This window comes from Piliocolobus tephrosceles, chromosome 14 (assembly GCF_002776525.5).
Source record: "Piliocolobus tephrosceles isolate RC106 chromosome 14, ASM277652v3, whole genome shotgun sequence".
Lineage (NCBI taxonomy): Eukaryota > Metazoa > Chordata > Mammalia > Primates > Cercopithecidae > Piliocolobus > Piliocolobus tephrosceles.
The window spans coordinates 11491645-11518965 of NC_045447.1; the positions used below are offsets into that span (position 1 = coordinate 11491645).

A 27321-nucleotide genomic window follows, 5' to 3' on the forward strand; every position below is an offset into this window, starting at 1 on the left:
GGGGTTTCACCGCGTGAACCAGGATGGTCTCGATCTCCTGACCTCGTGATTCACCCGTCTCGGCCTCCCAAAGTGCTGGGATTACAGGCTTGAGCCACCGCGCCTGGCCAAGAATACTATTATTTCTTAAGAAAAATCTACTTTTGCCACAAATTTCTCATAAGCCCATTCACAGTTTTCTTAGAAACCAAGAGTTTGAAAGAATTGCAGAGGTCCCACCTACTCCCTGCCCTGACAGCTGGATGGTGTTCTACAGTAGTAAAGCCCTTGTCTGGTCTCTGCCTGAGCCTTCATGGTTAAGAAACTTCCTTATATTAGGAGACGGCCAACTGCCTCCCCATTTCCATCCCTTGGGCCCTGAACTTATTGACCAGGCCCCATAGATTATGTGTAATCCCACTTCCCCATTAAGAACTCCTCAATTGCTTGAAAACCTTGATGACCTTCTCTCTGAGTCTTCTCACTCACAGATCCTCCACTCATCCCTGTATAACATGTTTTCTTTCCCCTACTCTTCTAGTCGCTGTAATACTTATGCCACTCCTGTGTGATAATTCCCACCCTCACCCCTCATATGAGGCACCCAGAACCAGACTTAACTGTCCAAGAATGACCTGGAAAAAGCTGAGAAAAGCAAGATTACTATACACATATTAGAATGCCTAAAACACAAAATAGCTGACAATATCAATTGCTGGCAAGGATTGAAACCACACACTCATTCATTGCTGGTGAGAATACAAAATGGGACAGACACAATCTAGCTTGTGCTCCTAGGTATGTACCCAGCTGATTTGAAAACCTGGCCAGGTGCAGTGGCTCACACCTGGAATCCCAGTACTTTGGGAGGCCAAGGTGGGCAGATCACGAGGTCAGGAGTTCGACACCAACCTGGTGAACATGATGAAACCCCATCTCTACTAAAAATACAAAAATTAGCTGGGTGTGGTGGCATGCACCTGTAATCCTAGCTATTTCAGAAGCTAAGGTAGGAGAATCGCTTAAATCCGGGAGGCAGAGGTTGCAGTGATCCAAGATCGTGCCACTGCACTCCAGCCTGGGCGACAGAGCAAGACTCTGCCTCGGGGAAAAAAAAGAAAGAAAACTCTAGTACACACACACACACACACACACACACACACACACACACACACAAATGTTTGTAGCAGCTTTATTCATAGTTGTCAAAACTGGAAGTAACTAAGCAACCGAGATGTCCTTCAGTAGCTGAATGGATGAACAAACCATGCATACAATGGAATACACACATACAAAAGAGCTGTCAAAACATATAAAGTAAATTCATCCATGTTAACTACATATCGCTAAGCGAAAAACATCCATGTGAAAAGGCTACATGTTTGTGATTCCATGGTAGAGATGGTAAACAGATCAGGATCTGGATTGCTATCTTCCTCTACATACCAATCCTGCCCCCTTCTTCCTTGGGCAACTTCAACATCACTGCAAATGACCCTGGCCTTGGATCCGTTGAGCACTTCAACTTTAGCAACTACACCTCCCTACCACCTAAGTCACCTCCTTCTTCTTGATTTCCCAGACCTGCTCTACGTCAGAAAACTTTGGTTCCATCTGGTGCCACAATCTTTAAATATTCTAGTCCTTACTCTCTCCTTGACCCCCACTGCGACAGACCTTTCCTCTTACCATGTCCTGGATTCCCTGGCAGCCCTTTTTCTTGGAATCCTTTTCCTCTTAAGCAGACAAATCCCCTATCATTTGTCACTTTAGCCTTTTTTCTTTTGAGACAGAGCGTTACTGTGTCCCCCAGGCTGGAGTGCAGTGGTGTGATCTAGGCTCACTGCAATCTCCCCAAGTGATTCTCCTGCCTCAGCCTCCCAAGTAGCTTGGACTGCAGGTGTGCACCACCACGCCCAGCTAATTTTTGTATTTTTAGTAGAGATGGGGTTTTGCCATCTAGGCCAGGTTGGTCTTGAACTTCTGACCTCAGATGATCCACCTGCCTTGGCCTCCCAAAGTGCTGGAATTCCAGGTGCTAGCCACCACACCTGGCCTACTTCAGCCTTTTCTTTGCCACTAGTTTAACTTCCCTTGCATCTTGATCCTTCCAAAAAATCTGCTTTGCCAACCCCTAAGGGGATGGGTCTAACCATATGCTCTTCCGTGCACCTGCTCCTAGGCTGAGAAGTGCAACCAGAGAAAACCACCTACCACCCACATGCACCAGGGCCACTTAGAAAACCACAATGTCCATTTCATCCGGGCCACCATCACTGCCCAAGAGTCTTGCTGTATTTCCAGCGCCAACTCTCTCTCCTTTCCTGTGACATAGCTTTTTTCAAGCTTTCCCCAAACTCATCAATCTTCTCGCCCCACTCCTTCCCCCTTTCCCTCCCATTTCACTGATGAAGAAAAGCCATAACTCTGCTTGTATTGCACCAACAAATGGGTCTACATCTGCCCCTTTCCTTTCTGCTGACTCATCTCTTACATTGAAAAGGCACCCAGGTCTTGGCTTCTTCCACCTTTTCTGAGACTTTAAAAGTACTTCCTCTCTTTCCTCATCTTTAACTTTTCCAGGTCCACTGGCTCCTCCACATCCCTAAGGTTCTGCTCACTTCAAATAACAAAAAAACATGCAACCACCTCCCAGGACTTCTTTGACTCCACTCTCCAGCCACTCCCTTCTCAACTCCCCTTGGAGCCAAGGTTGTAAGAAACACTTACACCTGCTCTCTTCGTTGCCTCACATCTACCACTCAACCTGCTACATCCCTGCAAAACTGCCCTTGCTGCTAAATTCAAAGGACTCTTTTTTAGCCCTGTCTTGGATGACTCATTCTGTAGCATTCCCTCATTTCTGAAACACTGATTTCCAGATACTGCCCTTTCCATATCACCAAGTGTTCTGCTCCCAGGATGCTCTCTCTCTGCCTTCTGTATGGCCTCCTCTCCTCCGCCCATCCCTTAAATGTCAGCAATCCTCAGGTACTCACTTGGGCCTCTGTTTCTCCTTGGATGATTTCACTGACCCCAGGCCTTCAAATGCAGATGACTCCAATATTTGTATCTCCAGGTTGGACCTTTCCCCGACTTCCAGACTCAAATATCCAATGACCTCCTGCATACTTTATTCCACATGTCCAAACCTAACTCATCTCCAGCTCTCAAAACTGCTGCTCCTTTGTGTTCATTGTCTCAAGGATGGGACTACCCAAACACCCAAAGAGGACTCTCTTTTACTCTTCTCTGTCATTTCCCTCCATATCCAATCAATCACCAAGAGCTGTCATTTTGTCTTCTAATATTTTCTTGTGCCCAGCCAGTTTACATCTCCAATCCCTCACACAGATTGAAGGAACAGACCCCACTCTGGCCTCCCTTGCTCCTGCACATGCCTCTCCTCTGGTTTCCCCATCCTAGCACGGACTCCCCTGGACTGGAATCGCCTCCATCATGTTTGCCTCCTACACTCGACTATGAGCTGACAATGGCAAGGGTGACAACTTGTTTATTGTTGACCCCCTGAACCATATCCAGTCAATGACTACTGAATAAACAAATGAATATAACTAGAGTAATGAGAGTCACATAAAAGGCAGCATTACACAATGAGGAAAGAATAACTGTTTAGAGATAGCATTTGGAAGACAGGAGAAAGGTAACATTGTCTCCCAGTCCTGTGATAAATTAGGTTTGGAAAAGCAGAAGGTTCTATTAGAAAAGTGTTCGGAAAAAAAAACAAAAGGCCCCTTAAAGCAGATGAATTCACCAGCTATGTAAATTTGAGCAAGTTGTTTCACTTTGCAGAGCCTCTGTTTCTTTATCCATGAAATAACTGTAAAATAGCATGTATGATAGCACGGGTAAAATGCTTAGCATAGTATCTGACTCAATAAGTTCAGCATAAGTGCTCAATACATGTTTTAAAAATAGTTTTGATTAAAGCCAAGAGGAAGCAGAAACATTCAGTGACTAGGCTCGTGAGCATGGGACTTCAGAGGGCAGACAGGACTTGAGAGTGACAAGGTATCAACAGTATGGATTGGGGAGAAAGCTCAGAACAGACTGGAAGAGTAAAAGAGAAAAGAAGGTCTATGATAACTACCTGTCTTCCTTTCTGGCCCTCATTCTTAGCTTCTTCCTTCCAGAAATACCCGTTCTCCATTCTCAGTCCATGTGGTCTAGGCCTACTGCCTCTCCTCCATAGGAAGGCCTGTTTCCAAGACCTGGCCAATCAGAGCTTCATGTCTTCCTGGTCAGAGTGATTAGATCATAACAAACAAGACGGGTCACAAGCCAGGGCAATCTGAGCCACTAAGTCTCAATTCCAGGGCATCAGATAGAGCTACTGAAAAAGCAGCAGGTCTTTTCTCCTGAGGTTGCCCTTGGAATATGATACAAGCCTGGAATTGTTGCTAGCCATCCTGCAACCACAGGGGGAGGCTACCTGAGGTGGAACCAGCTCAGAGGAAAGCAGAACCTAGAGGTGGAGAGGGCAAGACCGAGTTCAGATAGTACTGTCCCCACTGCCTAGATTCAGCAGTATTTGAAGTCAGTATCTCCCTAGACTTAGTTATTATATATAAGCCATGAAGCTCTCTTTTGTGCTTACCTGAGTTTGAGCTGGCGTTTCAGTCATTAGGAACTATAAAATGTGTCCATGAGAAAAGCTGGGAACATTTGGCCCTGTCCAATCTCCATGAATATAAAAAGGTCCTGAGACCCAAAGAGAGGAGGGGCCTTAAAGCAAGTTAGCAGCACAGCCTAGACTAGAACCATGTTTCTCCCAATTCCCTCTTCACCTTTTCCAAAAATTTCAGCATCTTTGTGATACAAGCCCAACCTTGCACTTAGGCCCAAGCCTGCTGGTCTGGTCTTAACCTTCCTTTCAGCTCATAGCTCCCACTACTCTGCCCCTTTGTTTAACCTTACGTGGAATGTTTACTAAGTGTCAAGTACTGGGGTAACCCATTTATATTCATGATCCTTGTTTAGTCTTCAAAAACCACTTGAAATGATTCTTCCTGTTTTATAAATGAGGCTTATGAGGCTGAGAGAGGCCAAAAGCCAACCCAAGATCATACGGCTAATGAGTTGTCACGATAAGACTCACACCCAGGCCTGTTGGATTCCCTGAGACACAGATTCTCAGCCTATTGTCCACAGACCCATAAATGTCCACACATAAACTTCAGGAAGGCAGTGAACACCCTAAAATTAAATGCAAATTTGTATATCTGTGCAGTTTTCTGGGGGAACATTCATACGTGATACTGTCAGATTCTCAAAAGAACCCAAGACCCAAAAAAGACTGAGAACTTCTGTGCTACATGGTGTATTCCTTGGGGCTGTGACATAGGCCTGGCTCATAAAAGACCTTTAGTGAACTTGGCCAAACTCTTCCATCTCTGCCATTCTATGAGCAAATCCCAAGGGACTCAGATCCCATGAAGAAGCAGGCAAGCACTAGCCACCGGGTGTCTGGCCATAAGAAGCCTCAAATCCCCTGACAACCTCCTCCCAATCAGCTGATCTTAATATTTCTCTTTTCTTCTCCCAAAACATTTGGATGCTTACTACATGCCAGACATTGTGCTAAAGCTCTTCATATTCCATTTATTCTTCACAACAACTGTGCAACGAGAGCACTACTATTATTCTCAGTTACAGAAAAGAAAGCTGGGGCTCAGACAGGTAAGTGACCTGCTTTCTTTTATTTGGAGTCTAATGAGTCTTGTTCTTACACATAAAAGCTCTGCCAGGAAGGGATGCCAACAAGTTCATCCCAAAGAAGGCAGCCCCAATGGCTGACCAGGCCTGGCCTCTGGCCAGTTTTCAAACCAGAGCTACCAGGGCTATGTCCAGGAGCTGCTGGCTCTCTGACTGGCTGATGGGCCAGCAGGAAGACCATTTCCCAGAGCATTGTTTGAAAAAAATGTGACTTTGCTTCTGGCTCATTTCATCACTTGGTCTGAGCTGGACACAACACAATTGTTCACAGAACAAGCTACACCGCCTTTGCCAAGTTGACCTGGCATCCGCGTGCAAAGCAGATTACATCAGAGCCCCCAGCTGCCCCTCCTCTGGGAGCTCTGTGGCTGGTCAGAGGTAGGGACTAAGTTGGCTCCCAGTCAAATAGTTTTAAGGAAACTATGAATCCCCTGACAAAATTCTCACACTTGTGTGTTTTTTGTTTTTTGTTTTTTTTTTTTTTAGCTCAGTTGAAAAGAGATGATTTTTCAAAACAAAGAAAAAAGAAGCATAAGACTTTGGAACTTCTCTTTTCAAAACAAACAGTGTGCAGCCCCTACTCCAGATGCACCTAGGTCTTTCTTGGTTCCTACTACATCTCATCAAATAATAATAATGCTAATTCCAGCCTCAATCTTCAAACTACAAGCTGGTGCCTCTCTGAGGATCCCGCTGGACTTGGGGTGGAAGGTCAAGGGTGGAGAAGCCTGGAGAGGGTTGAGCAACAGTGATGCACAAGATCAAGCATTTCCGAGAGAGAAGGCCCAGCTGGAGAGAGGGCCCAAAGGGAATCCAGGCCCCATCACCCAGAGGGCCAGTCATACATACTAGCAATCTCTAGGTCACTGGCCTCATTTGAAACCATAAAAATAAGAATGAAGGAAATCTGTCAACAGTACAATTTGGGGCTTTGGTTTGTGTGCCTTCTCCTGAGGATCATGCAGGTCTGGCTGAGAAATAAGACACCCTACCTCCCTCAGTTGATCCAAGTCTCCAATCATCATTCCAGATCTTCATACCTGGAGCACAGGTTCTGGTCGGACCAAGTCAGTTTAAAGTAGTGCAGGGCCAGGGATCAGGCCATCAGGAATTCAAGAAAATTCAATTTAAAGTACTTCCTGAGCACCTCATCTATTCGTTCCATACATAGTTAATGAGGGTCTACGACAGACCTGACATTGGGCAAGGTGGTGGGGGACACAGTAATGAACAAGACAGACATGCTCATGGGGCTCCCAGGCCGGCAAGGAGGGTGGAGACTACAGAGTGATACAATATGAGGACAAACTAATAAAGGACCACACGGAGTATAGGGTACAATGTGGGGATGTGTGACCTCATACAGGCTGGGGATTCAGGGAAGACTCTCCAAAGAAATGACATTCAGGCTGAGATCTGATTGGAAGCTCAACAGGGAGGAAGGATTCTGGGCTGTGAAGACTGTACACAGGGGGCCTGACAGGACAGAGATAAGGTATATCAGGTAAGAGAAGGAAGGCCAGGAGGATGGAAAAGAGATGAGGCTGGAGGGGTGGACAGAAGCGAGATCCACCATGCCAAACCCTGCAAAGCATATTAAGGTACTTGAACCTTAGCTTAACTGAAACTGGAAGTCACTGAAGTGATTTAAGCATAGGAAAGGTATGTTCAGTTCCACCTGATCTGTGCAAATGGACTACAATGGCACAAAACTGGATAAAGGTGGGGGACTCAGGAAGAGAAGGTGGATCTGGGGCCAGGTGCCTGGGAGACAGCCTTGGGGGGGTGCGCAGCCTATAGGGGACAGCAGCAGATTACCCTCTGGATAGGCACATGCAAGGGGTGTTGCTTACCTGGTTAAACCTCCGGGTAAAGGCCACAACATTAGGGGCAAGACTGTGTTTCTCCTTCTTACTCCATCCACAGCTGGCTAGTTCCTAGGAAGCACAGAATGAATTTCAACAGTGATTCTAGTTGGGATGCAAAATACACCAGGGGCATCAAATGGGAACATAAGCATGCATGAAGGTGGGAAGGAGCTGACACCTTGGCTGTTCCCATCTTTTACCAGGAGGGAGAGGAGGGCTGGGTTTGTAGGTGATGGTGCAGCCTGGGACTACCAGAAGTGAGGATAAGTGGAATACTTTTCTCCACAACTCTGGCCATGTTTCCTAGGATTTCTGTGCTAAAAGAAATCCGTTGCCACTCTGCCAGCTTCTCTAAGACCAGAAGTCCTTCTTACAATGCAAATTGTCTGAGGGGGCACAAAAATGTTTTAACCAGCAGAACTCAACCCCGCATAGTTGTGATGCCAGGGCTTCATTATCACTGGCCACATGACATCATACATTCCTGGTGTGAGGCAAAGTCCCAGTCCAAGCCCACTGCAATCAAAGAAGCTTCTGGTATGACCTCAGATTCTGTCCTGTAGTTGGCCCCTCCAATCCCTCATATAACCAAAAGCATGCAGAAGGAAAGGTCCCCTTTAATATCTTGTTCGGGGGCCTTGTCTCTCTTTTTTTTTTTTTTTTTTTTTGGCTAGGTTTAGCATTATAATTTGAAGAACTGAATTATCTAGATTTTATTTATCAGTAAGCCTGGCTCTTAGCCAAGGGATGAAAGCTGGACACAATAGGAGCAATCTAATGGGATTACTTGGTGCTACAAAAAAGGACTAAGGAGAAGCCATCATCCAAATGCCCAGCATTCTCAGTGTGTGCCTTGTGGAGCCCTGACAGAGATTGGAGGAAAGGTAGCAAAGGCTGCAGATTCTGAAGTTCTCCACCTACAAGTTACAAGATTGCCTTTTAATTCCTACCAAGCCTCAGTATTACTAATAGCATTGGTTTTTTGCCATTTATCTAGAGTTTTTGTAAGATCTTTAGTGAGGTATAGATCAGGGGTCTCCTAGGAAAGCAGGGAGGGGAGCAGTAGGAACAGCCCAGGACAAAACTGGCTGCCAGCAGTCACTTCTGAAGGTCCACGCCTGTCAAACACACCTTAGGACCTGACAATCAGCCATAGAAAGGGGCCTGGTGGGAGCCTGGCTAAAGGCAACAGCAGCTCCTGGTAACAAGATGAATGCCCTTGACTTGGGAAGACAGAGGAACCAGCCAGGGGCCGAGACGCCTCCTCCTGGTGCCTCACTTCTGTCCTTAAGGTCACCCACACAAGAGAACACAAATAACCTGGAGCCTGCCATGTCCTTCACACCCTCACAACTTAGACTCAAGTTAATAGCAATGACAACAAAATTCACTGGTGCTACCATTTAGCAAGAATTCCTCACATTGCAGGCGCTGGACAGGGCACCTCACCTATGTCATCTCATGTAATTCTCGCCACACTCATTTTAATAAAGAGGTTTTTTTCTCTTGGATGAATATTGTGACTCTACTTCTTTTCAAAAGCAGAGATGAATCTCTTTAAGTTGTAGAAGTTCCAGCTGTTTACTATGATTCTCCTTGTTCTGACGACATATATTTGCACTTGGTTTATTTTTCTAATTTTTATTTTTGTAGAGATGGGGGTTTCATTGTGTTGCCCAGGCTGGTCTCAAATTCCTGGCCTTAAGTGATCCTCTTGCTTCGGCCTCCAAAAGGGCTGGGATTACAGGCATGAGCCACTGCACCCGGCCTATGTTCGGTTTCAAATGTATGTTTGACCTACCTCAGTTACATGTACTATCTCCCTCTCTTTAAAACACATACTTGAATCACTTTGCAAATATATGTTATTATTGCCCTTTTAAAGTTTGTTTGTGAAGACAAAGGCCTTTCTCCCCAGTGGATCACAAAGCCAGTCCTGGAAAAGTATAGGTTTTATAATCAAATATAAAACCCTACTCATAAAACTGATGTTTCAGGACTGAGGCACGGTTGTTGCCCAATTTCTAGCCGATAACTGCTCCCTTTGTATTTTTCCTAAATTTTTGAATAAATAGCAGAAGTCGTGTGTGTTTGCACGCACGCGTGCACGCAAGGTGAATGCGTGAATTTAATTCAGACTCTGTGGTCTTATTTCCACACTGTAATAACTTCAGACAACACCCGGAAAGGGAGAAGAGTGGATCCTAGGGTCAGATCCTGGCTGGCCATACACCAGCTACACGATGCTTATCTTCTCAGAACTTCTAGTTTCTCATCTTAAAGTGGGTATGATACTATACTTATCTGTGAAGCTCATTATAACAATTAAATGAGATTAAGACATGCAAAGCACCTAGCATGTGACAGGTACTTGATAAAGGTCACCTGCCTTCCTCTTCCCAGGGAGGTTAAGCAACCTCCTTGCTGTTAAGCAACAAGGCGGTACTCAGACTCAGCTTGAATGCCAAACGTCTTCTTTTTCCCACACCATACTCTCTTTACTGTCTTGAATTATTAACAAAATCTATTATTATTTCTCTTTCATTTTGCTGATATCATGCAGGCAAGAATCAAAGTTGGTACTTAACACATCTTCCCTAAATTTACTTGGTTTGAACATTTCTAAGACCCTAATTCAAAAACTCTATGTGGAGTTATTGGGTTTTGACAATTTCCTAAGGAACCTTTTGCACTGGAATGCATGTAATATTTAAAATTAACACATCAGCAGAGTAAAACATTATGTTTGAGAAGTACTTTGATAAAATGCAAGGAGTAAAGGATTTTGAGCCAAATATCTCACTCTGAATCCCAGATCTTGTCACTTATTTCCTGGGAAACTTCAGACAAATCACCTTTCTTGGCATCAGGTCCTTCAGTACTAAATAGGAAGATGCTGTAGCTAACCCCATAGAATTGTGATGGAGGCTGAAGAAGGCAGAGCCTGACAAGGGAGGTGACATGCGGGGCATAGGGCCTGGCTGAGAGCAGATGCTCAAGCAGCCTCTGTTGAATGAATGAAGCATGAGCACTCCTCAGTGTGAAGAACCCCCAAATTCAGCGCAGAAGATTTATCAGCGTCAAAAGAAATAAGACCATTCTATCTGTGCTAAAACAAGTACTGGGCCTTACCGCTTTGGCGCAGTTCCTCTTCTGTGTTTGGCCTTACAGGATTACAAGAGATTCCATCTGTGTTAAGTGGGTTTAGGAAAATGTGAAGTAATAGAACAAAACTCTTCCAGTCACTAATGCCTAAAAAAGGTCCACACTGTGGAACTTATTTGAGTGTAATTTAGTTAAAATTGACCAGAGGAGACAAGGCTAATTCTAGAAGGGAGACCAGGGTTTGGGATGAGCCCAGTACAGCCCTGGTAGCTCTGTGTCTGTAGTGAGCCACTGAGCTGCCCAGGGACTGTCGCACAGCCCTTCCCATGGGTGCTGAGGCCCACATCTTGCCCAGGCGGTCCCTGGCCCTGACTTCGTGGCTGAGCTGACTGAATGTGAGGGCACTAAGAGCTTGTGCAGTCCTTTGCCAGGTGCTGCTGAGACCTTCCTCCTGTCACCACGGTGTTCCTCAGGCTCATCACGGAAAAACAGACACTATGAGAGGAAAACTTCCTGCCACCAAACTTAAACATCCTTGCATCCTCTCCCTCCTTCTGGCTTTAATGAAAGAGGGGCTTCTTTCGCTCTCTTCCTGTGCCATCCCATCCCTCTGCCTTCTTAGAGACCTTACTCTGATGCTGTCATCCCTGTACCTTCCACCTCTTCCTCTCCAATTTCTCCTTCCTGCTAGCATTTTAACATGCATTAAGCTTCTCCAATTAATATTAATAACAATAAAAAACACCTCTCGCAGACCCCGTCCCCTCCAGCTCCTGCTATTTTTCTCCCTCGCAAGAGAACGACTTAAACTCATTCCCCTCTCCTACCTGCCTTCCCTGCTTCTGCTCCCCTGTAACTGTTCCTTCCCCTAAGACAACTTCCCAACTAGGAAATCAGTGCCCCTTCACCGGCCGCTCTTGACCCCGGCCGTATTTGTTGTCCTCTGTCTTGCCTCTGCTCACTGCATTCTCCTGTTGTTTCCCCACCTTTCGGGCCCCTCATTCTTAGTCTTATTTTCCGGCTGCTCTTTTCTTTTCTGACACAATCTCCACCTCAACTTGTCCAAGGTCATCTTCTACATTCTTCTATATTTCTCCCTAGAAGATCACACATACCGACTGTTGTGGTTTCAACTACATGTCTGTGTCCAGCCCAAGTTTCTCTCCTGAGCTCCCATCCAGGATAGCCAGGTACCTCCTGGCCATACCTTCTTTGGCATCCCACAGACAACTGAAAATCAGTGGGCCCAGAACCAAAAGGGTATCTGACCGGCTGCCTTAAATAAAAAACACATTACAACAAAAAATTCATTTAGACATTCACTCTGACAATCAAAGAAGAATGTTTATCACAAAGACACTGTGGAAATAATCCCCAACGGTGCAAAAAACAACTTAGTCTTAATACCCCCACCTGTAAGCATTCCTAGGTGAAAGCAAGAATCAACACTGGTTTCAGCTGCCCCTGCAAAGCCGCTCTGGGCCACACCACCATGAGGCTCACTCCACTAGCTGCCGGTTTTGTGCTTAGGGGTCTGGGAGTCAGATGCCTTGAGGTGGGCTGAGAAAGGCCCAACCCTGACCGTATCTGGAGTCCACCAGGTAAGGCCTTGGAAGAGGAGACCTGGGGAGTGGTGACAAGTCCTCTCTGAAGACCCCCACAGCATCTAGGCCATCAGGCCATAGGAAGCTGGCATCAGCACATGGCCCTTCCACGTGTGCCTAACTCTCACTGCAGTCATCTCCAAATCACATTCATCAAACGTGTCCACATGGAAAACGCATTGCCTCAAGGGCGAGTCCCTACAACAGACTCAGGACCACTGCCAGGCTGGCACCAGCCAACAACAGCACATCACCACTGTGCTCAATGGCTTTCTTCTTCCTCCTCCCTCCATTTTTCTCCCATTCTTCCCATCCCACCCTTTCACAGGAAGGGGATTAAAAAAAAAAAAAAAAAAACAGGAAAGACCTGCCAGATTTGCTTTTATAAATCATCTTCAGAAGAACCGGTGGGACAATTACACACCTAGCCAAAGGAGTTCTAAAACACCCTAGAAGACGGGCGACCCTAGGAGATGGCTGACCCTAGGAGATAGGTGACCCTAGGAGACGGGTGACCCTAGGAGACGGGTGACCCTAGGAGATAGGTGACCCTAGGAGACAGGTGACCCTAGGAGACGGGTGACCCTAGGAGACGGGTGACCCTAGGAGATAGGTGACCCTAGGAAATGGGTGACCCTAGGAGACGGGTGACCCTAGGAGATAGGTGACCCTAGGAGACAGGTGACCCTAGGAGACGGTGACCCTAGGAGACAGGTGACCCTAGGAGATAGGTGACCCAGTAAGACAGTCAGGGAGACAGTGCCAGTTTTGGGGACCTGACCAGAGTGGGTCTGACTGGGGAGTAAGGCATTCAGGGCCTAGACTCTTGTGACAGAGTTAAGAATGGGCTAAGGAGATGGGCAAATAAAAGAGTGGCTGGCATGTCCTTCAGGGACCTCCATGCCTTATCACCCACAAGGAGTCTACGTTCTTCTCTATCTATAGTTCACCCTGGAGACAACATATACTGACTGCTGTGGCAGTAGCAAAGGTGCATGATGTCCACACCTTCCTCGTGTGAAAGTCGGGGGTCTAGAGGCCCAAGCAGGAGTAACTGAATTCCATGAAAGCTCCCCAACCTGGGATCTGGCAGAGGGGCTGGCTCTGGTCTCAGAAGTGAGCTCTGAGGGCACAAGGGTCACAAAAAAGAGGCCACAGCATATAGTAGTTAAGGACTTACATGGACCAGGGCTGATTCCCTGGCTGTGTGACCCCGGACAAGTCACTTAAACTCTCAGTGCCTGACTTTCTGCATCTGAAAAATGGCATTAATAATAGCACCTCCTTTGTAAGGTAGGTTATAGGAATTAAATGGGCTGATATTTGCAAAGTGCTTAGAAAAAAATGGCACATTGTTAACTTTTTAACGTGCTTATTAAATTAAATAATGCTCACAGGGAAAGGCAGTGCTGAGCAGTGGGTGCAGGGGTTAAAAATCCAGGCCAGGAGAGCCCCTGGAATCAGATGGAGGAGGCACACAGGAAAGCAGTCCCTGGACACTAGGACTCCAGTGGTGCCAGGATGAGAGCCAAGGCCTAGCCAGAAGGAAGCACCAGCAAGATTTATTGAGCACCTACATTGTGCCAGGACGTGTGCTACACACTCCACAGAGACCATCTCATTTTATCCTCACAGAACCCTCACAGTGGATACGACTGCTCTGACCTCCAATTTCTAAATGAAAAAATATGTAACAAGTAGGTAAATTAATTTATCTAGACCACACAGGTAGTGGATGGTAGAAGTGATGGGAGCCCATTCTCACCATAGCCAGAACAGAGCTGCAGGCCACAGCCGGGGCTCCCGCAGGCTCCCAGCCTAGAGGAGAACTGGGTGAGATGAAGGAACAGACCAAAGCAGAACCCGGGCAGGTTTCTGAGAGCACCACACCTGAGTCAGGGCCAGCCCAGGAATCAGGCTGCCATGGCCAGAATAGGGCACAGTGCCTCTGGCAACACAGGCAGGGCTTAAAAGACAAAAGGGATAGTAGGATCAAGAGTCAAAATGTCCACAGACATACAGGGAGCTCCTCCAGGGGTGGAGACTTAGGGATATATAGAATCAGTGTTTACTGACTGCTAAAATGGCCTGCTAGACTCTGGGCTAGGGGACTTACATGCCGTAACTTACTGAATCCACAAACAAGACGATGAGATAGGTACCACTTGATGGATAAGACTATGAGACTCAGAGATTGCCACATGTCTAAGGTCACACGGCTAGTAAGTGCTGGAACTGGGATTCAAACCTCAGTCTGATTCCAGAGCCCACGCTCTACATGGTGTCAGAAAAGTGAGAACTCAGAACAATCTGAGACTACAAAGCAAGCTAAGGGAAGCAAAGCAGCTTCTTGGTTCTTTTAGGCAGCAAATGCGCCATAGTTTATGGATATGCTAATCGGGGAGAATACTCATCTGGTCTGTTTCAGGGAAGCCCCATCCACTGGTGGGTGGGGGGTCACATCCAATACCACTAGTTCTCCCCTCGGTAAAATCTGCAGTTCCAGCAGATCCTAATAGTTATTAACAAAATATAAATGCTTGTATTTGTATATATTTCACTGTAAACACAATCAAATATCATCTTTTTCTATAACCCTTAATGAGACCATGAATCAAATATGTGAGAGAACAATAAAGTTAGTCCATTATTAAAAACAGGTTTCAAAAGCGAGAAGCTGATTCCATCATCTGTGTCTATGACAAACCCAAAACCACCTACAACTGGTGCCATATTAAGTTCAAAATGGGTGGCATGTTCAAATGATACCTGACATACACATTTGCCTAACGTCACTCCCAAAACCCCTCTGACAAAGCACAGAAGTAAAAGATAAACCTAAACTCAGAATGAGAATGGAGTGGATGGCACTACTACCCTCATCAAATGAGAGATTTCAACACATTACTGGAGATCAGCACGGATTTTGATTAAATGAAAACAGAAAGTCTCAAGCTAGACTATGCCAGGAAGGGGCTACAGAGGTGGTGAAGACAGGCTGCCTTGGGGGACCTCAGAGAGGCTCCTGGCTCAGAGTCATTAAGGAACAATAAACAGGGGACAAATGAAAGGTCAGTGTACTGGACACTGTCTCAGCCAGCACCCCCACCTGCTGCGTGCTAGCATCCACCTCCAGGCAAAAAGCAGGATGGGAGAATTAAAGGCTTCCATGCTGGAACCCCCAGAATAAAGGTCGCCTCCTTTTGCTGACAGAAAACTGCACCCTGCGTGCCAGTCCCTACCCTGTCATCCTGCAGTGCGGGCAACCTGCTGTTTCTTGCCCAGGCCACTTGGCTCTCCCAGGCAGACTCCCCTCAGGAGAAAAGCCAGGGGAAAAAAATCACAACACCTACAAGCCACCAGTCATATGAGTTAAGCCAACAGAACGGAAGGAAAACCAAGGTAATAAATGACAATGACTTTGGAAGAAACAGAGACAAAACCTTAGAAAAAACCCTCTAATGTACTTAGACACTGTTAAGAAAATGAAATGCAACAGACTGAAAAAACATTTTGTAAAACAAATATCTGATAGAAAAAAGACTTGTATATAAAATATAAAGAACTGTTATAACTCAACAATAAGAAGTCAAACAACCCAATTGTGATGGTTAATACTGAGTGTCAACTTGATTGGATTGAAGGATGCAAAGTATTGATCCTGGGTGTGTCTGTGAGGGTGTTGCCAAAGGAGATTCACATTTGAGTCAGTGGGCTGGGAAAGGCAGACCCACCCTTAAACTGGGTGGGCACCATTTAATCAGCTGCCAATGCAGCTAAAATATAAAGCAGGCAGAAAAAATGTGAAAAGACTAGACTGGCCTACCCTCCCAGTCTACATCTTTCTCCCATGCTGGATGGTTCCTGCCCTCAAACATCAAACTCCAAGTTCTTCAGTTTTGGGACTCGGACTGGCTCTCCTTGCTCCTCAGCTTGCAGACAGCCTATTGTGGGACCCTGTGATCATGTGAGTGAATACTTAATAAACTCCCCTTTGTATATATATCCTATTAGTTCTGTCTCTCTAGAGAATATACCAATTTTTAAAAAAAGTAAACCACATCTGTAATCCCAGCACTCTGGGAGGTAGAGGCAGGAGGATTGCTTGAGCCCAAGAGTTTAAAACCAGCCTGGGCAATATAGTGCAACCCTGTCTCTACAGAAAATTAGAAGAAAAAAAAAAAAAAAACACTTAGCCAGGCATGGTGGTGCTTGCCTATAGTCTCAGCTACTCAGGAGGCTGAGGCAGGAGGATTGCTTGAGCCTAGGAGTTCGAGGCTGCAGTGAGCCATGATCATACCACTACACTCCAGCCTGGATGACAGAACGAAGACTGTCCCCCCCAAAAAAGGAAACAAAAGACACTTTACCAGGTGGATGCATGGATGGCAAGCAAACACAGGGGAAGGTGCTCTATGTCATTAGTCAGTAGGGAAATGCAAACTAAACGACAACGGACACCACATCTAGTTCAATCATAGCAAAACGCACACACGAGTGACAATACCAGGTGCTGTGGAGGATCAGAACAGCCATTTAGGAAAGCAGGTGGGCAGTTTCCCATCAAGTTAGGCACACACTTATCAACTGCCCTAGCAATCCCACTGGTAGGCCCAGCAATCCCACTGGGTAGGTATTTACCCAATACCAATATATGTCTACAAAAAACTTGCATGTGCATGTTTATGGCAACTTCATTCTCTATTTCCCTAGACTAGAAACAACCTGGATTTCCACCAGCTGGTGAGGGGATGAACAAATCATGGTACAGCCATATAATCCAATACTACTCAGCAATAAAAACAGGAATGAGAGTGACACACACATCAGCGTACATGAGTGTCAACAGTTTTATACTAAGTGAAAGAATTCACACAAGAAAGTATTACGATTTGACTTAGATGACATTCTGGAAAAGGTAAACATGACAGAGACAGAAATTAGATCCTTGGTTGCCAAGGACTGGGAACAGGAGGCAAACTGGCTACAAAGGGGCACAGAGAACTTTTGGGGTTGACAGACAAGCTCTCCACATGAGAACACTCATTCTTCAAAATCACCAAACTGTTCACTAAAATGGGTGATTTTTACTGGATGTAATTATACCTCAATAAATATGACTAAGAAAAAGAAAAAGGAGAGTCCAACCATAGACAATTGCAAAGGAAGTCCCAAAGCTGTGCAAAAGACTAGAGAACAACTAGTTCAAATTGGAGTAGGACAAAGGGCTCCTGAAGGGAAGCCTCTGGGGAACTATAAAAGCAATTAAAAATATAACAGAAATCAAAATATAATACATACCCAGTATCAAGCAATCAATGGATTAAAAGAAAAGAAAAATCTACAGGTCTTGTGAGGCATATTCTCTTTTGAATGGCCCAGGGTTACCAGGGAATGAAACACAATCCTGGCATAGTACATGGCTTGACTATGTGGAACAGTTACGTAGCCGTAATAATAAGTGTTGTTTGATGGTTTTCAGCTTTAAGAGTTCACCTAAGGAAAAGTGTGATGAGTTTGGTGAAGCTCATTAATTAGGCAATGTGAAAGTGTAATCAACAGAAGGTGGGCAGTAGAGAACTGGAGGGAAAGCATAGGAAGTGAGTGGTCACAAGATACCATACAGAGCTGGTGAAACAAGAAGTTCAGGCTTTGGTGTGCCAAATAAAATTCCAAAAGTAACCAGTAGAAAAAACGGTTTAGAGTTTACCTTTGGGGAGGGAACTGAGGTGAAGGTTTTCCTTCATCAGCCTTCCTGTACTATTCGATTATCATGTACAAGATTACTTTGAAAAAAATAATTTTTAGATGACATTACACATTGTGAACCTCATAAAAATTAAAATTTGAAGTTGAGTAAATACTCTAAAATATGCCAAATTTTTATAAAATCATAACCTGCTTATAACCCATCAGTGTCAACATTTATAAATAACAAGCAGTTTTCACATGACCACTAGGTGCTTCTGTATTTTTCTTTTTTTTTTTTTTTTTTTTTGACACAGAGTCTCGCTCTGTCACCCAGGCTGGAGGGCAGTGGTGTGATCTCAGCTTACTGCAACCTCCGCCTCCCAGGTTCAAGCAATTCTTCTGCCTCAGCTTCCTGAGTAGCTGGGATCACAGGCGCTCGCCACCATGCCTGGCTAATTTTTGTATTTTTAGTAGAGACGGGGTTTTGCCATGTTGGCCAGGCTAGTCTCCAAATCCTGACGTCAGATGATCCGCCCACCTCAGCCTCCCAAAGTGCTGGGATTACAGACGTGAGCCACCGCGCCCAGCCCTGTTTCTGTACTTTTTGACGGAGTAATCATGTGAAAATCATGACCAGCTGGACCTTAGGAAAACACACCTGTCCTACAGGAGAGCTGTTAAGGCTAGAATCAAGTGCACACAGGTCCCCTGGTAGCAGAGGGAGGGAGTGTTCACACTGAGGGAGTCAGAAAAGCTCACGGCTGGCGGGGAACTCACTGCTAGGCCCTGTCGCAAGCCCTCCCTGGAACAAGACCAGCTGCAGTGAAACATGAAAGAAAAACAGGAAGGAGAGAAAGACAAAAAGAGCAAGGAAGTGAGGAAAGACGAAGAAAAATTGAAGAAAAGAAGGGAGGAGGAGGAGGAGGAATAAAGGGATTAAGGGCAAGTGGGAAAGGAAGGAGAGAGAGCCATCTAAGTGCCAGGACTGCTGGAAAGGTTCCACGGTGAGTCAGACCACATTTTGAGCTTCATGTCTGCTCAAAGCGGTGAAAGACAGGAACATAAATTACCACAATTCAAGGCCACAAAGGACAACGGGACTTTCCTGCTTTATTTCTCAAGGTTGCAGTCCTAATAGACACTGCCTAGGTCCAAGCCTTCTGGGAACTGCCAGTGGACTGAGGTATCTTTAGTTCTTTCTTGGATGATGACGGTGATGATGATGATGATGATGATGATGATGATGATGATGATGGTGTTTGAAGAAGGGAAAGGGTTGATACGAAAGGATAAAGGAGAAAGGAAGAGAAAAAGGAAGAGACAACAGTGATTGGCAGTTTATAAAGCACATCTACATTCATTTATTCATCAAAATTAAAGTATGTTTTAGGAAATGCAGCAGTGAACAAACATGCTCTTACTTTCACGGTGCTTACCTTCTACAGACGGAGAGAGATTTTAAAGAAATCGTAATAAGTCAGATGATAAATCCTGTGAAAAAGTATGAATGAGGATGAAGGTAGGAATGTTTGGAGGGGAAGCCTCAGCAGGTCTGTCTGATAAGCTGGCATGGAGTAGAGACAGGAACGAGGTGAGGGAGCAGGCTCTGCAGGTATCTAGGGGAGGAGGGTCCCAGGCAGAAGAAGTGAAGTGCACAGGTCAAAACCCTGAGTCAGGAACACCATGGGATATCTGAGAACAGCAAGGTAGCCCATGGCTGGAGCAGAAGGAGCCTGGGGAAGAGTGGGAGGAGAAACAGTGAGACAGGACAGGGGTGGGAGGCCAGGTCCCAGCCTTAAGGGAAGGCAAAGAGTGGAATTGTTTTTTTTTTTCCTGCGCAGGATGGGAAAACATAGGGACTGGGCAGAGGTGGCTCCCCAAACCCTCATATGGAGTGTTTGGTAGGCTGTATTTCTCTGATGCCATGAAGGAGAGCATGGCAGAGAGGGCCCAAAACCTTTAAGCAGCTTCTATACTAGAATCAAGTTTGGTAACTGCATGGGATATCTGCATTTTCTTACTAGAGAGCAACTCACTTTGGTAATTTGAAATAGATACCTGCTAAGGGCTGTGTGTATGGAGAAAGAGAGGAGGCAGCATGGGCTGTGGAAAACGAACATGAGGGCCTCCTAAGGCCCCAGAACCCCTGGCTAGACAAACCACAAGAGGGTGAAAGGATCACTGTGGAAAAAATGGTGCCTCTCGTGAAGTCGGTATACACATATATGTACTCACTGAATAAGCAGAAGTAATTCATCTTTCTCAGCTTTCAGGTCATACTAGTTTCTATAGAATAACAACTCATTTACAGTCACTACTGTTTCATCAAATCCTCAAGCTACCATCTGCTTGGAAAACAGGTAGACTTAGGGTCAGGAAGATGATGCAAATTTCCCAAAACCTTCCCTCTCCAGTCCTAGTACTACGTAGCTCTGCACAATTAGAACCAGCTGTCAATGCAGGGCAGCAGCCAACTGCAACCCTGCGAGCATTCTCCCATCCACGTGACAGAGAAAGAGCCCAATTAGCAGACTGAGAGCAGCTGCCAGCAGCTCTGCTCACAAGATTAACAAACCAGGGCTAGGCCCACAGGGCCACATGTTCATTCCACTCTTACACTGGGAACTATGTTCAATTCCCTTTCTCCATATTCTTGGGAAGTGTTTTTTTTTTCCAAATACATCATTCAGATGTTCTCTTTAAAAAAAAAAAAAAAAAAAACTTTGCTTTTTTTTTACTAGGGACCTAATACATGTTCATTACAGAAAACCTGCACAATACAGAAAACCCAATGAATAACTTTTTTAAAAAATCTGAATGCTTTTTTTTTTTTTTTGAGACAGAGTCTCCCTCTGTTGCCCAGGCTGGAGTGCAGTGGTGCGATCTCGGCTCACTACAACCTCCGCTTCCGGGGTTCAAGCAATTCTCCTGCCTCAGCCTCCTGAGTAACTGGGATTACAGGTGCCCACCACCATGCCCAGCTAATTTTTGTATTTTTAGTAGACATGGGGTTTCACCATGTTGGCCAGGCTGGTCTCGAACTCTTGACCTCAAGTGATCCACTTGCCTCGGCCTCGCAAAGTGCTGGGATTACAACCATGAACCACCAAGCCTGGCTGGCAGGGTCTTATTATATTGCTTAGGCTGGTCTTAAACTCCTGGGCTCAAGCAATCCTTCTGCCTGAACCTCCCAAGCAGCTGGAACTATAGGTTACAACACCCCTATGAGATAGGTACTATTATTGCCCCATTTTACAGATGAAGAAACAGAGGCCAAGCTGGAGAAGTTCAACAATTTGCTCAAATTCTCATATGTGTTCAATATGAGAGCCAGGACTAAACCCAGGCCTGTGGCCTTTGGAGCCTGGACCCTCAGCCACAGAGCACATCCATGGCCAGGAGGGTGGCTATGCCCACACTCACAGGTGCAGGGGCACACACATGCACACACACTCGCTCTCAACTGAGCTCATACTATAGCTGTGGTTTTATAATCTGCTTTTGTTCTTAATCCTTTACATTTTCTCACATCTGCCCACCCTTCCTTTTTAGAATTCCCGCGATATACACACATGACATCTCCTAGAAACAATTCATCACATTCATCTTCCTTTCCTTTTGCTTTGAGTTTCACAAGAAAATTGTAGTTTGTCCCTTAATTTATTACTTTGGTTTTCTGCAATCTCTAACTTGTTGCTCACTTTTCCCATTGCAATTCATGTTTCTCAGCACAGCTCAATCTTAATGTTGATCCTCATGTGCTGCAGGGTCATCCTGACCATTGCTGGGAACACAAAATGAAATTTCTGGAAGTACCTGCTTCACAGGAAGGTGCAGGCTCTAACCTAATCTTTGCACTGCCTTCTATTTCTAACTGAAACTTTTCTATATTTGACGAATATGCTAAAAACCCTGCAAGAAATGAAAAAAGTTAACCCAAAGATTCCAGGACCACATGGCTTTACCAGTGAGTTCTCTCTGGCTTTTGAAGAATACATAATACTTACAGCAAATAATTTATGCCAGGGCACAAAAAGTGATGGAAAACAATCCCCAAACTTAACAAATTTGGCTAAGAAATATAGGAATCAGCCAATGTTCATAATCAAACAAGCATATTGATAATTTCAAGATAAAAAAGTGATATGATCCTCCCAATAGATACTGAAATGGTAACTGGCAAAATGTAACATTCGAGATTTTAAAAAAGAGAAAAACAATTTAGAAGCTTAGTAGTATCTGTCTCAAACCAACAGCCCTCATTATACGATTGAGAGAAACACTACAGGAATTTGAATTGAAATTATAAACAACCAAACCCCCATGACAAACATTTACCTGTGTAACAAACCTGCATGCCCTGCACATGCACCCTTCAACTTAAAATCAAAGTTGAAAAGAAATAACAGCCTCAACCTGGAAACACAAATGTAAACAGCAGAATGGACAGACAAGTAGTAGTACATTTATACAACAGAATATTAGTAAGCAATAAAAAATAATGAACAGCAGCCGGATGTGGCGGCTCACACCTGTAATCCCAGCATTTTGGGAGGCAGAAGTGGGGGGATCACGAGGTCAGGAGATCGAGACCATCCTGGCTAACATGGTGAAACCCTGTCTCTACTAAAAATACAAAAAATTAGCCAGGCATGGTGGCAGGCACCTGTAGTCACAGCTACTCGGGAGGCTGAGAAAGAATGGCATGAACCCGGGAGGCAGAGCTTGCAGTGAGCCAAGATTGCGCCACTGCACTCCAGCCTGGGTGACACAGCAAAACTCCATCTCAAAAGTAAAATAAAAATAAAAATACAATACAATAAAATAAAATAATGAACAGTAAATGCATGCAACAACAGAAAAAAGAGTAACAACAGGTGCTACAGCCTTTCTCATCTAGGTTTCTTATCTGAACCACAGAGCACAGAAAATGAGTTGAGTGACTGTTTAACTCTCCTGAGATGGTATATTTATTACATACAACGGACCTTCAGGCACTAGGTTAATTCTCTCATGAAATCCTGGTTGAGAAAGGCCTCTGAGGCTATAACCCAGCGATGTCCAACAGAAATATAATGTAATCCACACATTTTAAATTCTCAAATGCCATGTTTTAAAAAAGGAAAAAGAAATGGGTAAAATTAATTTTGACAATTTATTTTATTTAACTCAATATAGTCATGTACTGCAGAATGACGTTTTGGTCAACAACAGACCACATATACAACAGTGGTCCCATAAGATTATAATGGAGCTAAAAATTCCTATCACCTAGTGATGTTGTAGTCATAGAAAGGTTGTAACACAACTCAGTACTCAAGTGTTTGTGGTGATGCTGGTGTAAACAAATCTACTGTGCTACCAGTCATACAAAGGTACAGCACATACAATTATATACAGTACATAATACTTGATAATAAATGACTGTTACTGGTTTATGTATTTGCTATACTTTTCATTGTTATTATTATTATTTTTTGAGAAGGAGTCTGTCACCCAGGCTGGAGTGCAGCAGCACGAACTCAGCTCACTGCAACCTCCGCCTCCCAGGTTCAAGCGATTCTTGTGCCTCAGCCTCTGAGTAGCTGGGACTCCAGGCACATGCCACCACGCTCAGCTAATTTCTGCATTTTCAGTAGAGATGGGGTTTCACCATGTTCGCCAGGCTGGTATCTCCTGACCTCAAGTGATCCACCTGCCTTGGCCTCCCAAAGTGTTGGGATTACAGGCGTGAGCCACTGCGCCCAGCCCACTGTTAATTTTAGAATGTACTCCTTCTGCTTTTTTTTAAAAGTTAACTATAAAATAGCCTCAGGCAGGTCCTTCCAGAAGAAGGCATTATTTTGTTTGGTTGGTTGGTTTGGGTTTTTGTTTTTGTTTTTATTTTTTTTGAGACAGAGTCTTGTTTTCACTCAGGCTGGAGTGCAATGGCGCAATCTCGGGTCACTGCAACCTCTGCCTCCCAGGTTCAAGTAATTATCCTGCCTCAGCCTCCCGAATAGCTGGGATTACAGGCGCACCAATATGCCCAGCTAAGTTTTCGTATTTTTTTAGTAGAGACGAGTAGAGCCGGGGTTTCACCATGTTGGTCAGGCTGGTCTCAAACTCCTGACCTCAGGTGATCGACCCGGCTCGGCCTCCCAAAGTGCTGGGATTACAGGTGTGAGCCACCGCGCCCAGCCAGAAGAAAGCATTATTATAGGAGATGACAGCTCCATGTGTATTACCATCCCTGAAAACCTCCCAGCGGGACAAGATGTGGCGGTGGAAGACAGTGATATTTACGATTCTGACCCTGAGTAGACCTAGGCTAATGTGTGTGTCTGTGTCTTAGTTCTTAATAAAAAAGATGAAAAGTAGAAAAAATAATTTTAAAAATACAAAAAATCTTACAGAATAAGGATATTAAAAAAGAAAATATTTTTGTACAGCTGAACAATGTGTGTTTTAAGCTAAGTGTTTTTACAAAAGAGTCAAAAAAATTTTTTTAAAGTGTGTAAAGTAAAAAAGTTACAGTACGCTAAGGTTAATTTATTATTGAAGAACATTTTTTACAGATTTCGTATAGCCTACATATACAGCATTTATAAAGTCTATAGTTATGTATTACAGTAATGTCCTAGGCCTGTACATTCACTCACCACTGACCCTCCCAGAACAACTTCTAGTCTTGGAAGCTCTATCCATGGTTTAAGTGTCCTATATAGGTATACCATTTTTATCTTTTACATTCCATTTTTATTGCACCTTTTCTATGTTTAACTATGTTTAGCTACACAGATACTTACTACTGTATTACACTTGCCTACATTACTCAGTGTACTCTCTCTGTACAGGTTTGTAGCCCAGGAGCAAGAGGCTATGCCTTATCACCTAAATGTATAGAAGGCTATGCCATCTAGGTTTGTGTAAGTCCACGATATGGTGTTCACACAAGGGCAAAATCGTCTAATGATGCATTTCTCAGGATGCATCCCATCTTTAAGTGACACATGACTGTATATCCAAGATATTATCTTTTCAAAATGTAATCAATAGAAAATGTAACAAATTATTAAGGAGATGCTTTCCTTTTTTGTAGTAAGTCTTTGAAATCTGGTCTTTATTTAGTATTTACAGAACATCTCAATTTGAAGTAATGACATTTCAAATGCTCAACAGCCACATGGGGCAGCCACCATATTAAGACAACACAGCTCTAACTGATGTAAAAAGACATGACACTGAAATATAAGGTATACTTCTTGAAAAGGAGGGATCAAGGTAGGAGAACCAAAGACAAACCATGAGGCCCCATCAATAAGGGCTGGAGTGAGGCTGGAGTCAAGGCAGGCAGTTAAGAACCAGAGGGCAAAGTCAGCCCAGGACAAGTAGAAAGACAGAACAGATGATGAGCCTGCATATGACTGACCTAGGTTGTTTGTATCTCCACTGTCTGAAGTCTGTCCCCACCTCCATGCCTCACTCCTGCAAAAGCAGGTAGGGCTTGTCATTAATGGGTTAAGTAGATCCAGCTGCAACTGTTAGAGGTCTCGGGTTATAGGTAGAATGAAATAAATACAAAAAAAGACTACAAGATGCATGCAGCTCACATTGGCAATTTTATATTTTTATGAGGACTTCCTAAATCAGGAGTTCTGGGTTCTAATCTGAGATGTGTCCTAAACCTCCTCTGTGACTTAAAGTCAGCCCGTCCCACTGCAGGAGTTCAGGTTTCTCTCTGTAAAATATAGCAGCACTGGATAGTCTTTGAGATCCTCCCAGGTCTCCATTCTGTGAGCCTCAGAGAAGCAGGGGCCATATATCTGGCACTGGAGACCTGCCCCTGGAGACTAAGCAACTGCAGCACTTTCCTTTCTCTCAGTGTTTCGAGGGCAAATGGAGAGCGTTGAGTCCGAGAGAGGCAGTCAAGAAGGGGTGGGGGCTTCTAGGCACTGCACTGTTGTACAGGGATAAATTGGACAAGGCAATCTGGTGTGGCAGGAGACAGGAAACAGTGGGGTGGCAGGGAAGGAGGGAGGCTGGGAACAGATGGGAGCAGATGAACAGAAAAAAAATGCAAATGGAAAACTCAGGTTCCAGAAAAAGAGACAGCGAGAAGAGAGAAGGAAAAAGGAGAAGAGAAGAAAGGGAAGAAAGGAAAGGATGAAAGAAAGAAAAGAAAAAAGGAGGAGAAGAAAGAGAAAGGCATTCGGGGCAGAAGGGTTGAATGCCAGGTGGGTCAGGTGCATCTTTTGGAGGTGGAAACGTGGTGTGAGAAGTGCCTGCACATGGAGCAGGGCAGGGAGGGAGGGAGGGATGTGATGTCCAGGGCAGGAGAAGAACTTGGGATAAGAGGGGACCAAATGGGTGGCCTACATGAAGTGTCCCACATGTTTTCCATGTTCCCAAGAAAAAGCTGTCTCTGAAGGTTTGCAGGTCAGGAGCAGACACGACCAGACGGTCAGATACCAAAGAGGCAACCTAGGCCATCTTACACCTGGGACCCATCTGGGGGAGGCTGAGACCCAAACCGTGTAGCCCCACATCTCACCAGGCAGGACGAGAATGCATCAGGAACACAATGAGATAACCAACCGCCAGGTCCCCCAGCTCCTCCTCACTTTGAAAGGCGAACAGGGTCCTTCAAGATCTGTTCCCAGTCCTGTTCCCAGGCTGAGAATACTACTACTAAACAATAATAACATCAGCTAACAGTTTGCTTACTGTATGTCAGGCACTGTAAGTCAGGCAAAATACTTTTCTCACATTATGCCCCTTAATTTTTTAACAATGACACCCTAAGGAGGGGCTATTATTGCCCCCCAGGTTACACATAACTAAGATTGAGATTCAGAGAGGATAATTAACTTGCCTAAAGTCATTGTAACAAATAAGTGACAAAGTGGAATTCATATCCAGGTCTGCACTCCAAAGTCCAGGCTCTTAACCACAGTGCTGTCAGCCTGGGCAGGCACTGTTACCATGATTTTCTACCAACATTTTTAATAATATTGACTATCTACAAAGTGAATGGCACCACAGGGGTTATAAAAGGAATAAAAAGACAGGAAAGGAAGAGAACTATAAGTTACTGCATCTTTCCTACATTCTAGGTACTATATAATGGGGCTTAAATCTACTTTATTTAAGTCTCAAAACCAGAACATAAAGCAGATTTTAGTATTTCATTTGATGGATGACAAGACTGTGGCTCACAGAGATTAAATAACTATGCAAGTTTATCCAGGTAGTAAATGGCAGACTCCAGAGCCTGACCTCTTAATAAGCAAAGGTCCCAGGTATGATGTAAGATAACCACACAGGAGACCAGAGAGTGGACAGACATCACTTAGAAA

The 27321-nt window shown here is 44.7% G+C and overlaps 1 protein-coding gene across 12 annotated transcripts in view; it reads right to left on the reverse strand.

The window, feature by feature from the left end:
• The window catches only part of RALGPS1 (Ral GEF with PH domain and SH3 binding motif 1), a 306693-nt gene that overhangs the window by 186676 nt on the left and 92696 nt on the right, over positions 1-27321 (reverse strand). For all 12 annotated transcript variants that reach the window (XR_002732590.1, XM_023217125.1, XM_023217126.2 and 9 more), the window contains exon 5: positions 7569-7652. Coding sequence is in view for 11 of the 12 variants with exons in the window: in XM_023217125.1 (XP_023072893.1) it covers positions 7569-7652 (84 nt within the window). In the remaining variant the exon portion in view is untranslated. The remainder of the gene's footprint in view (positions 1-7568; positions 7653-27321) is intronic.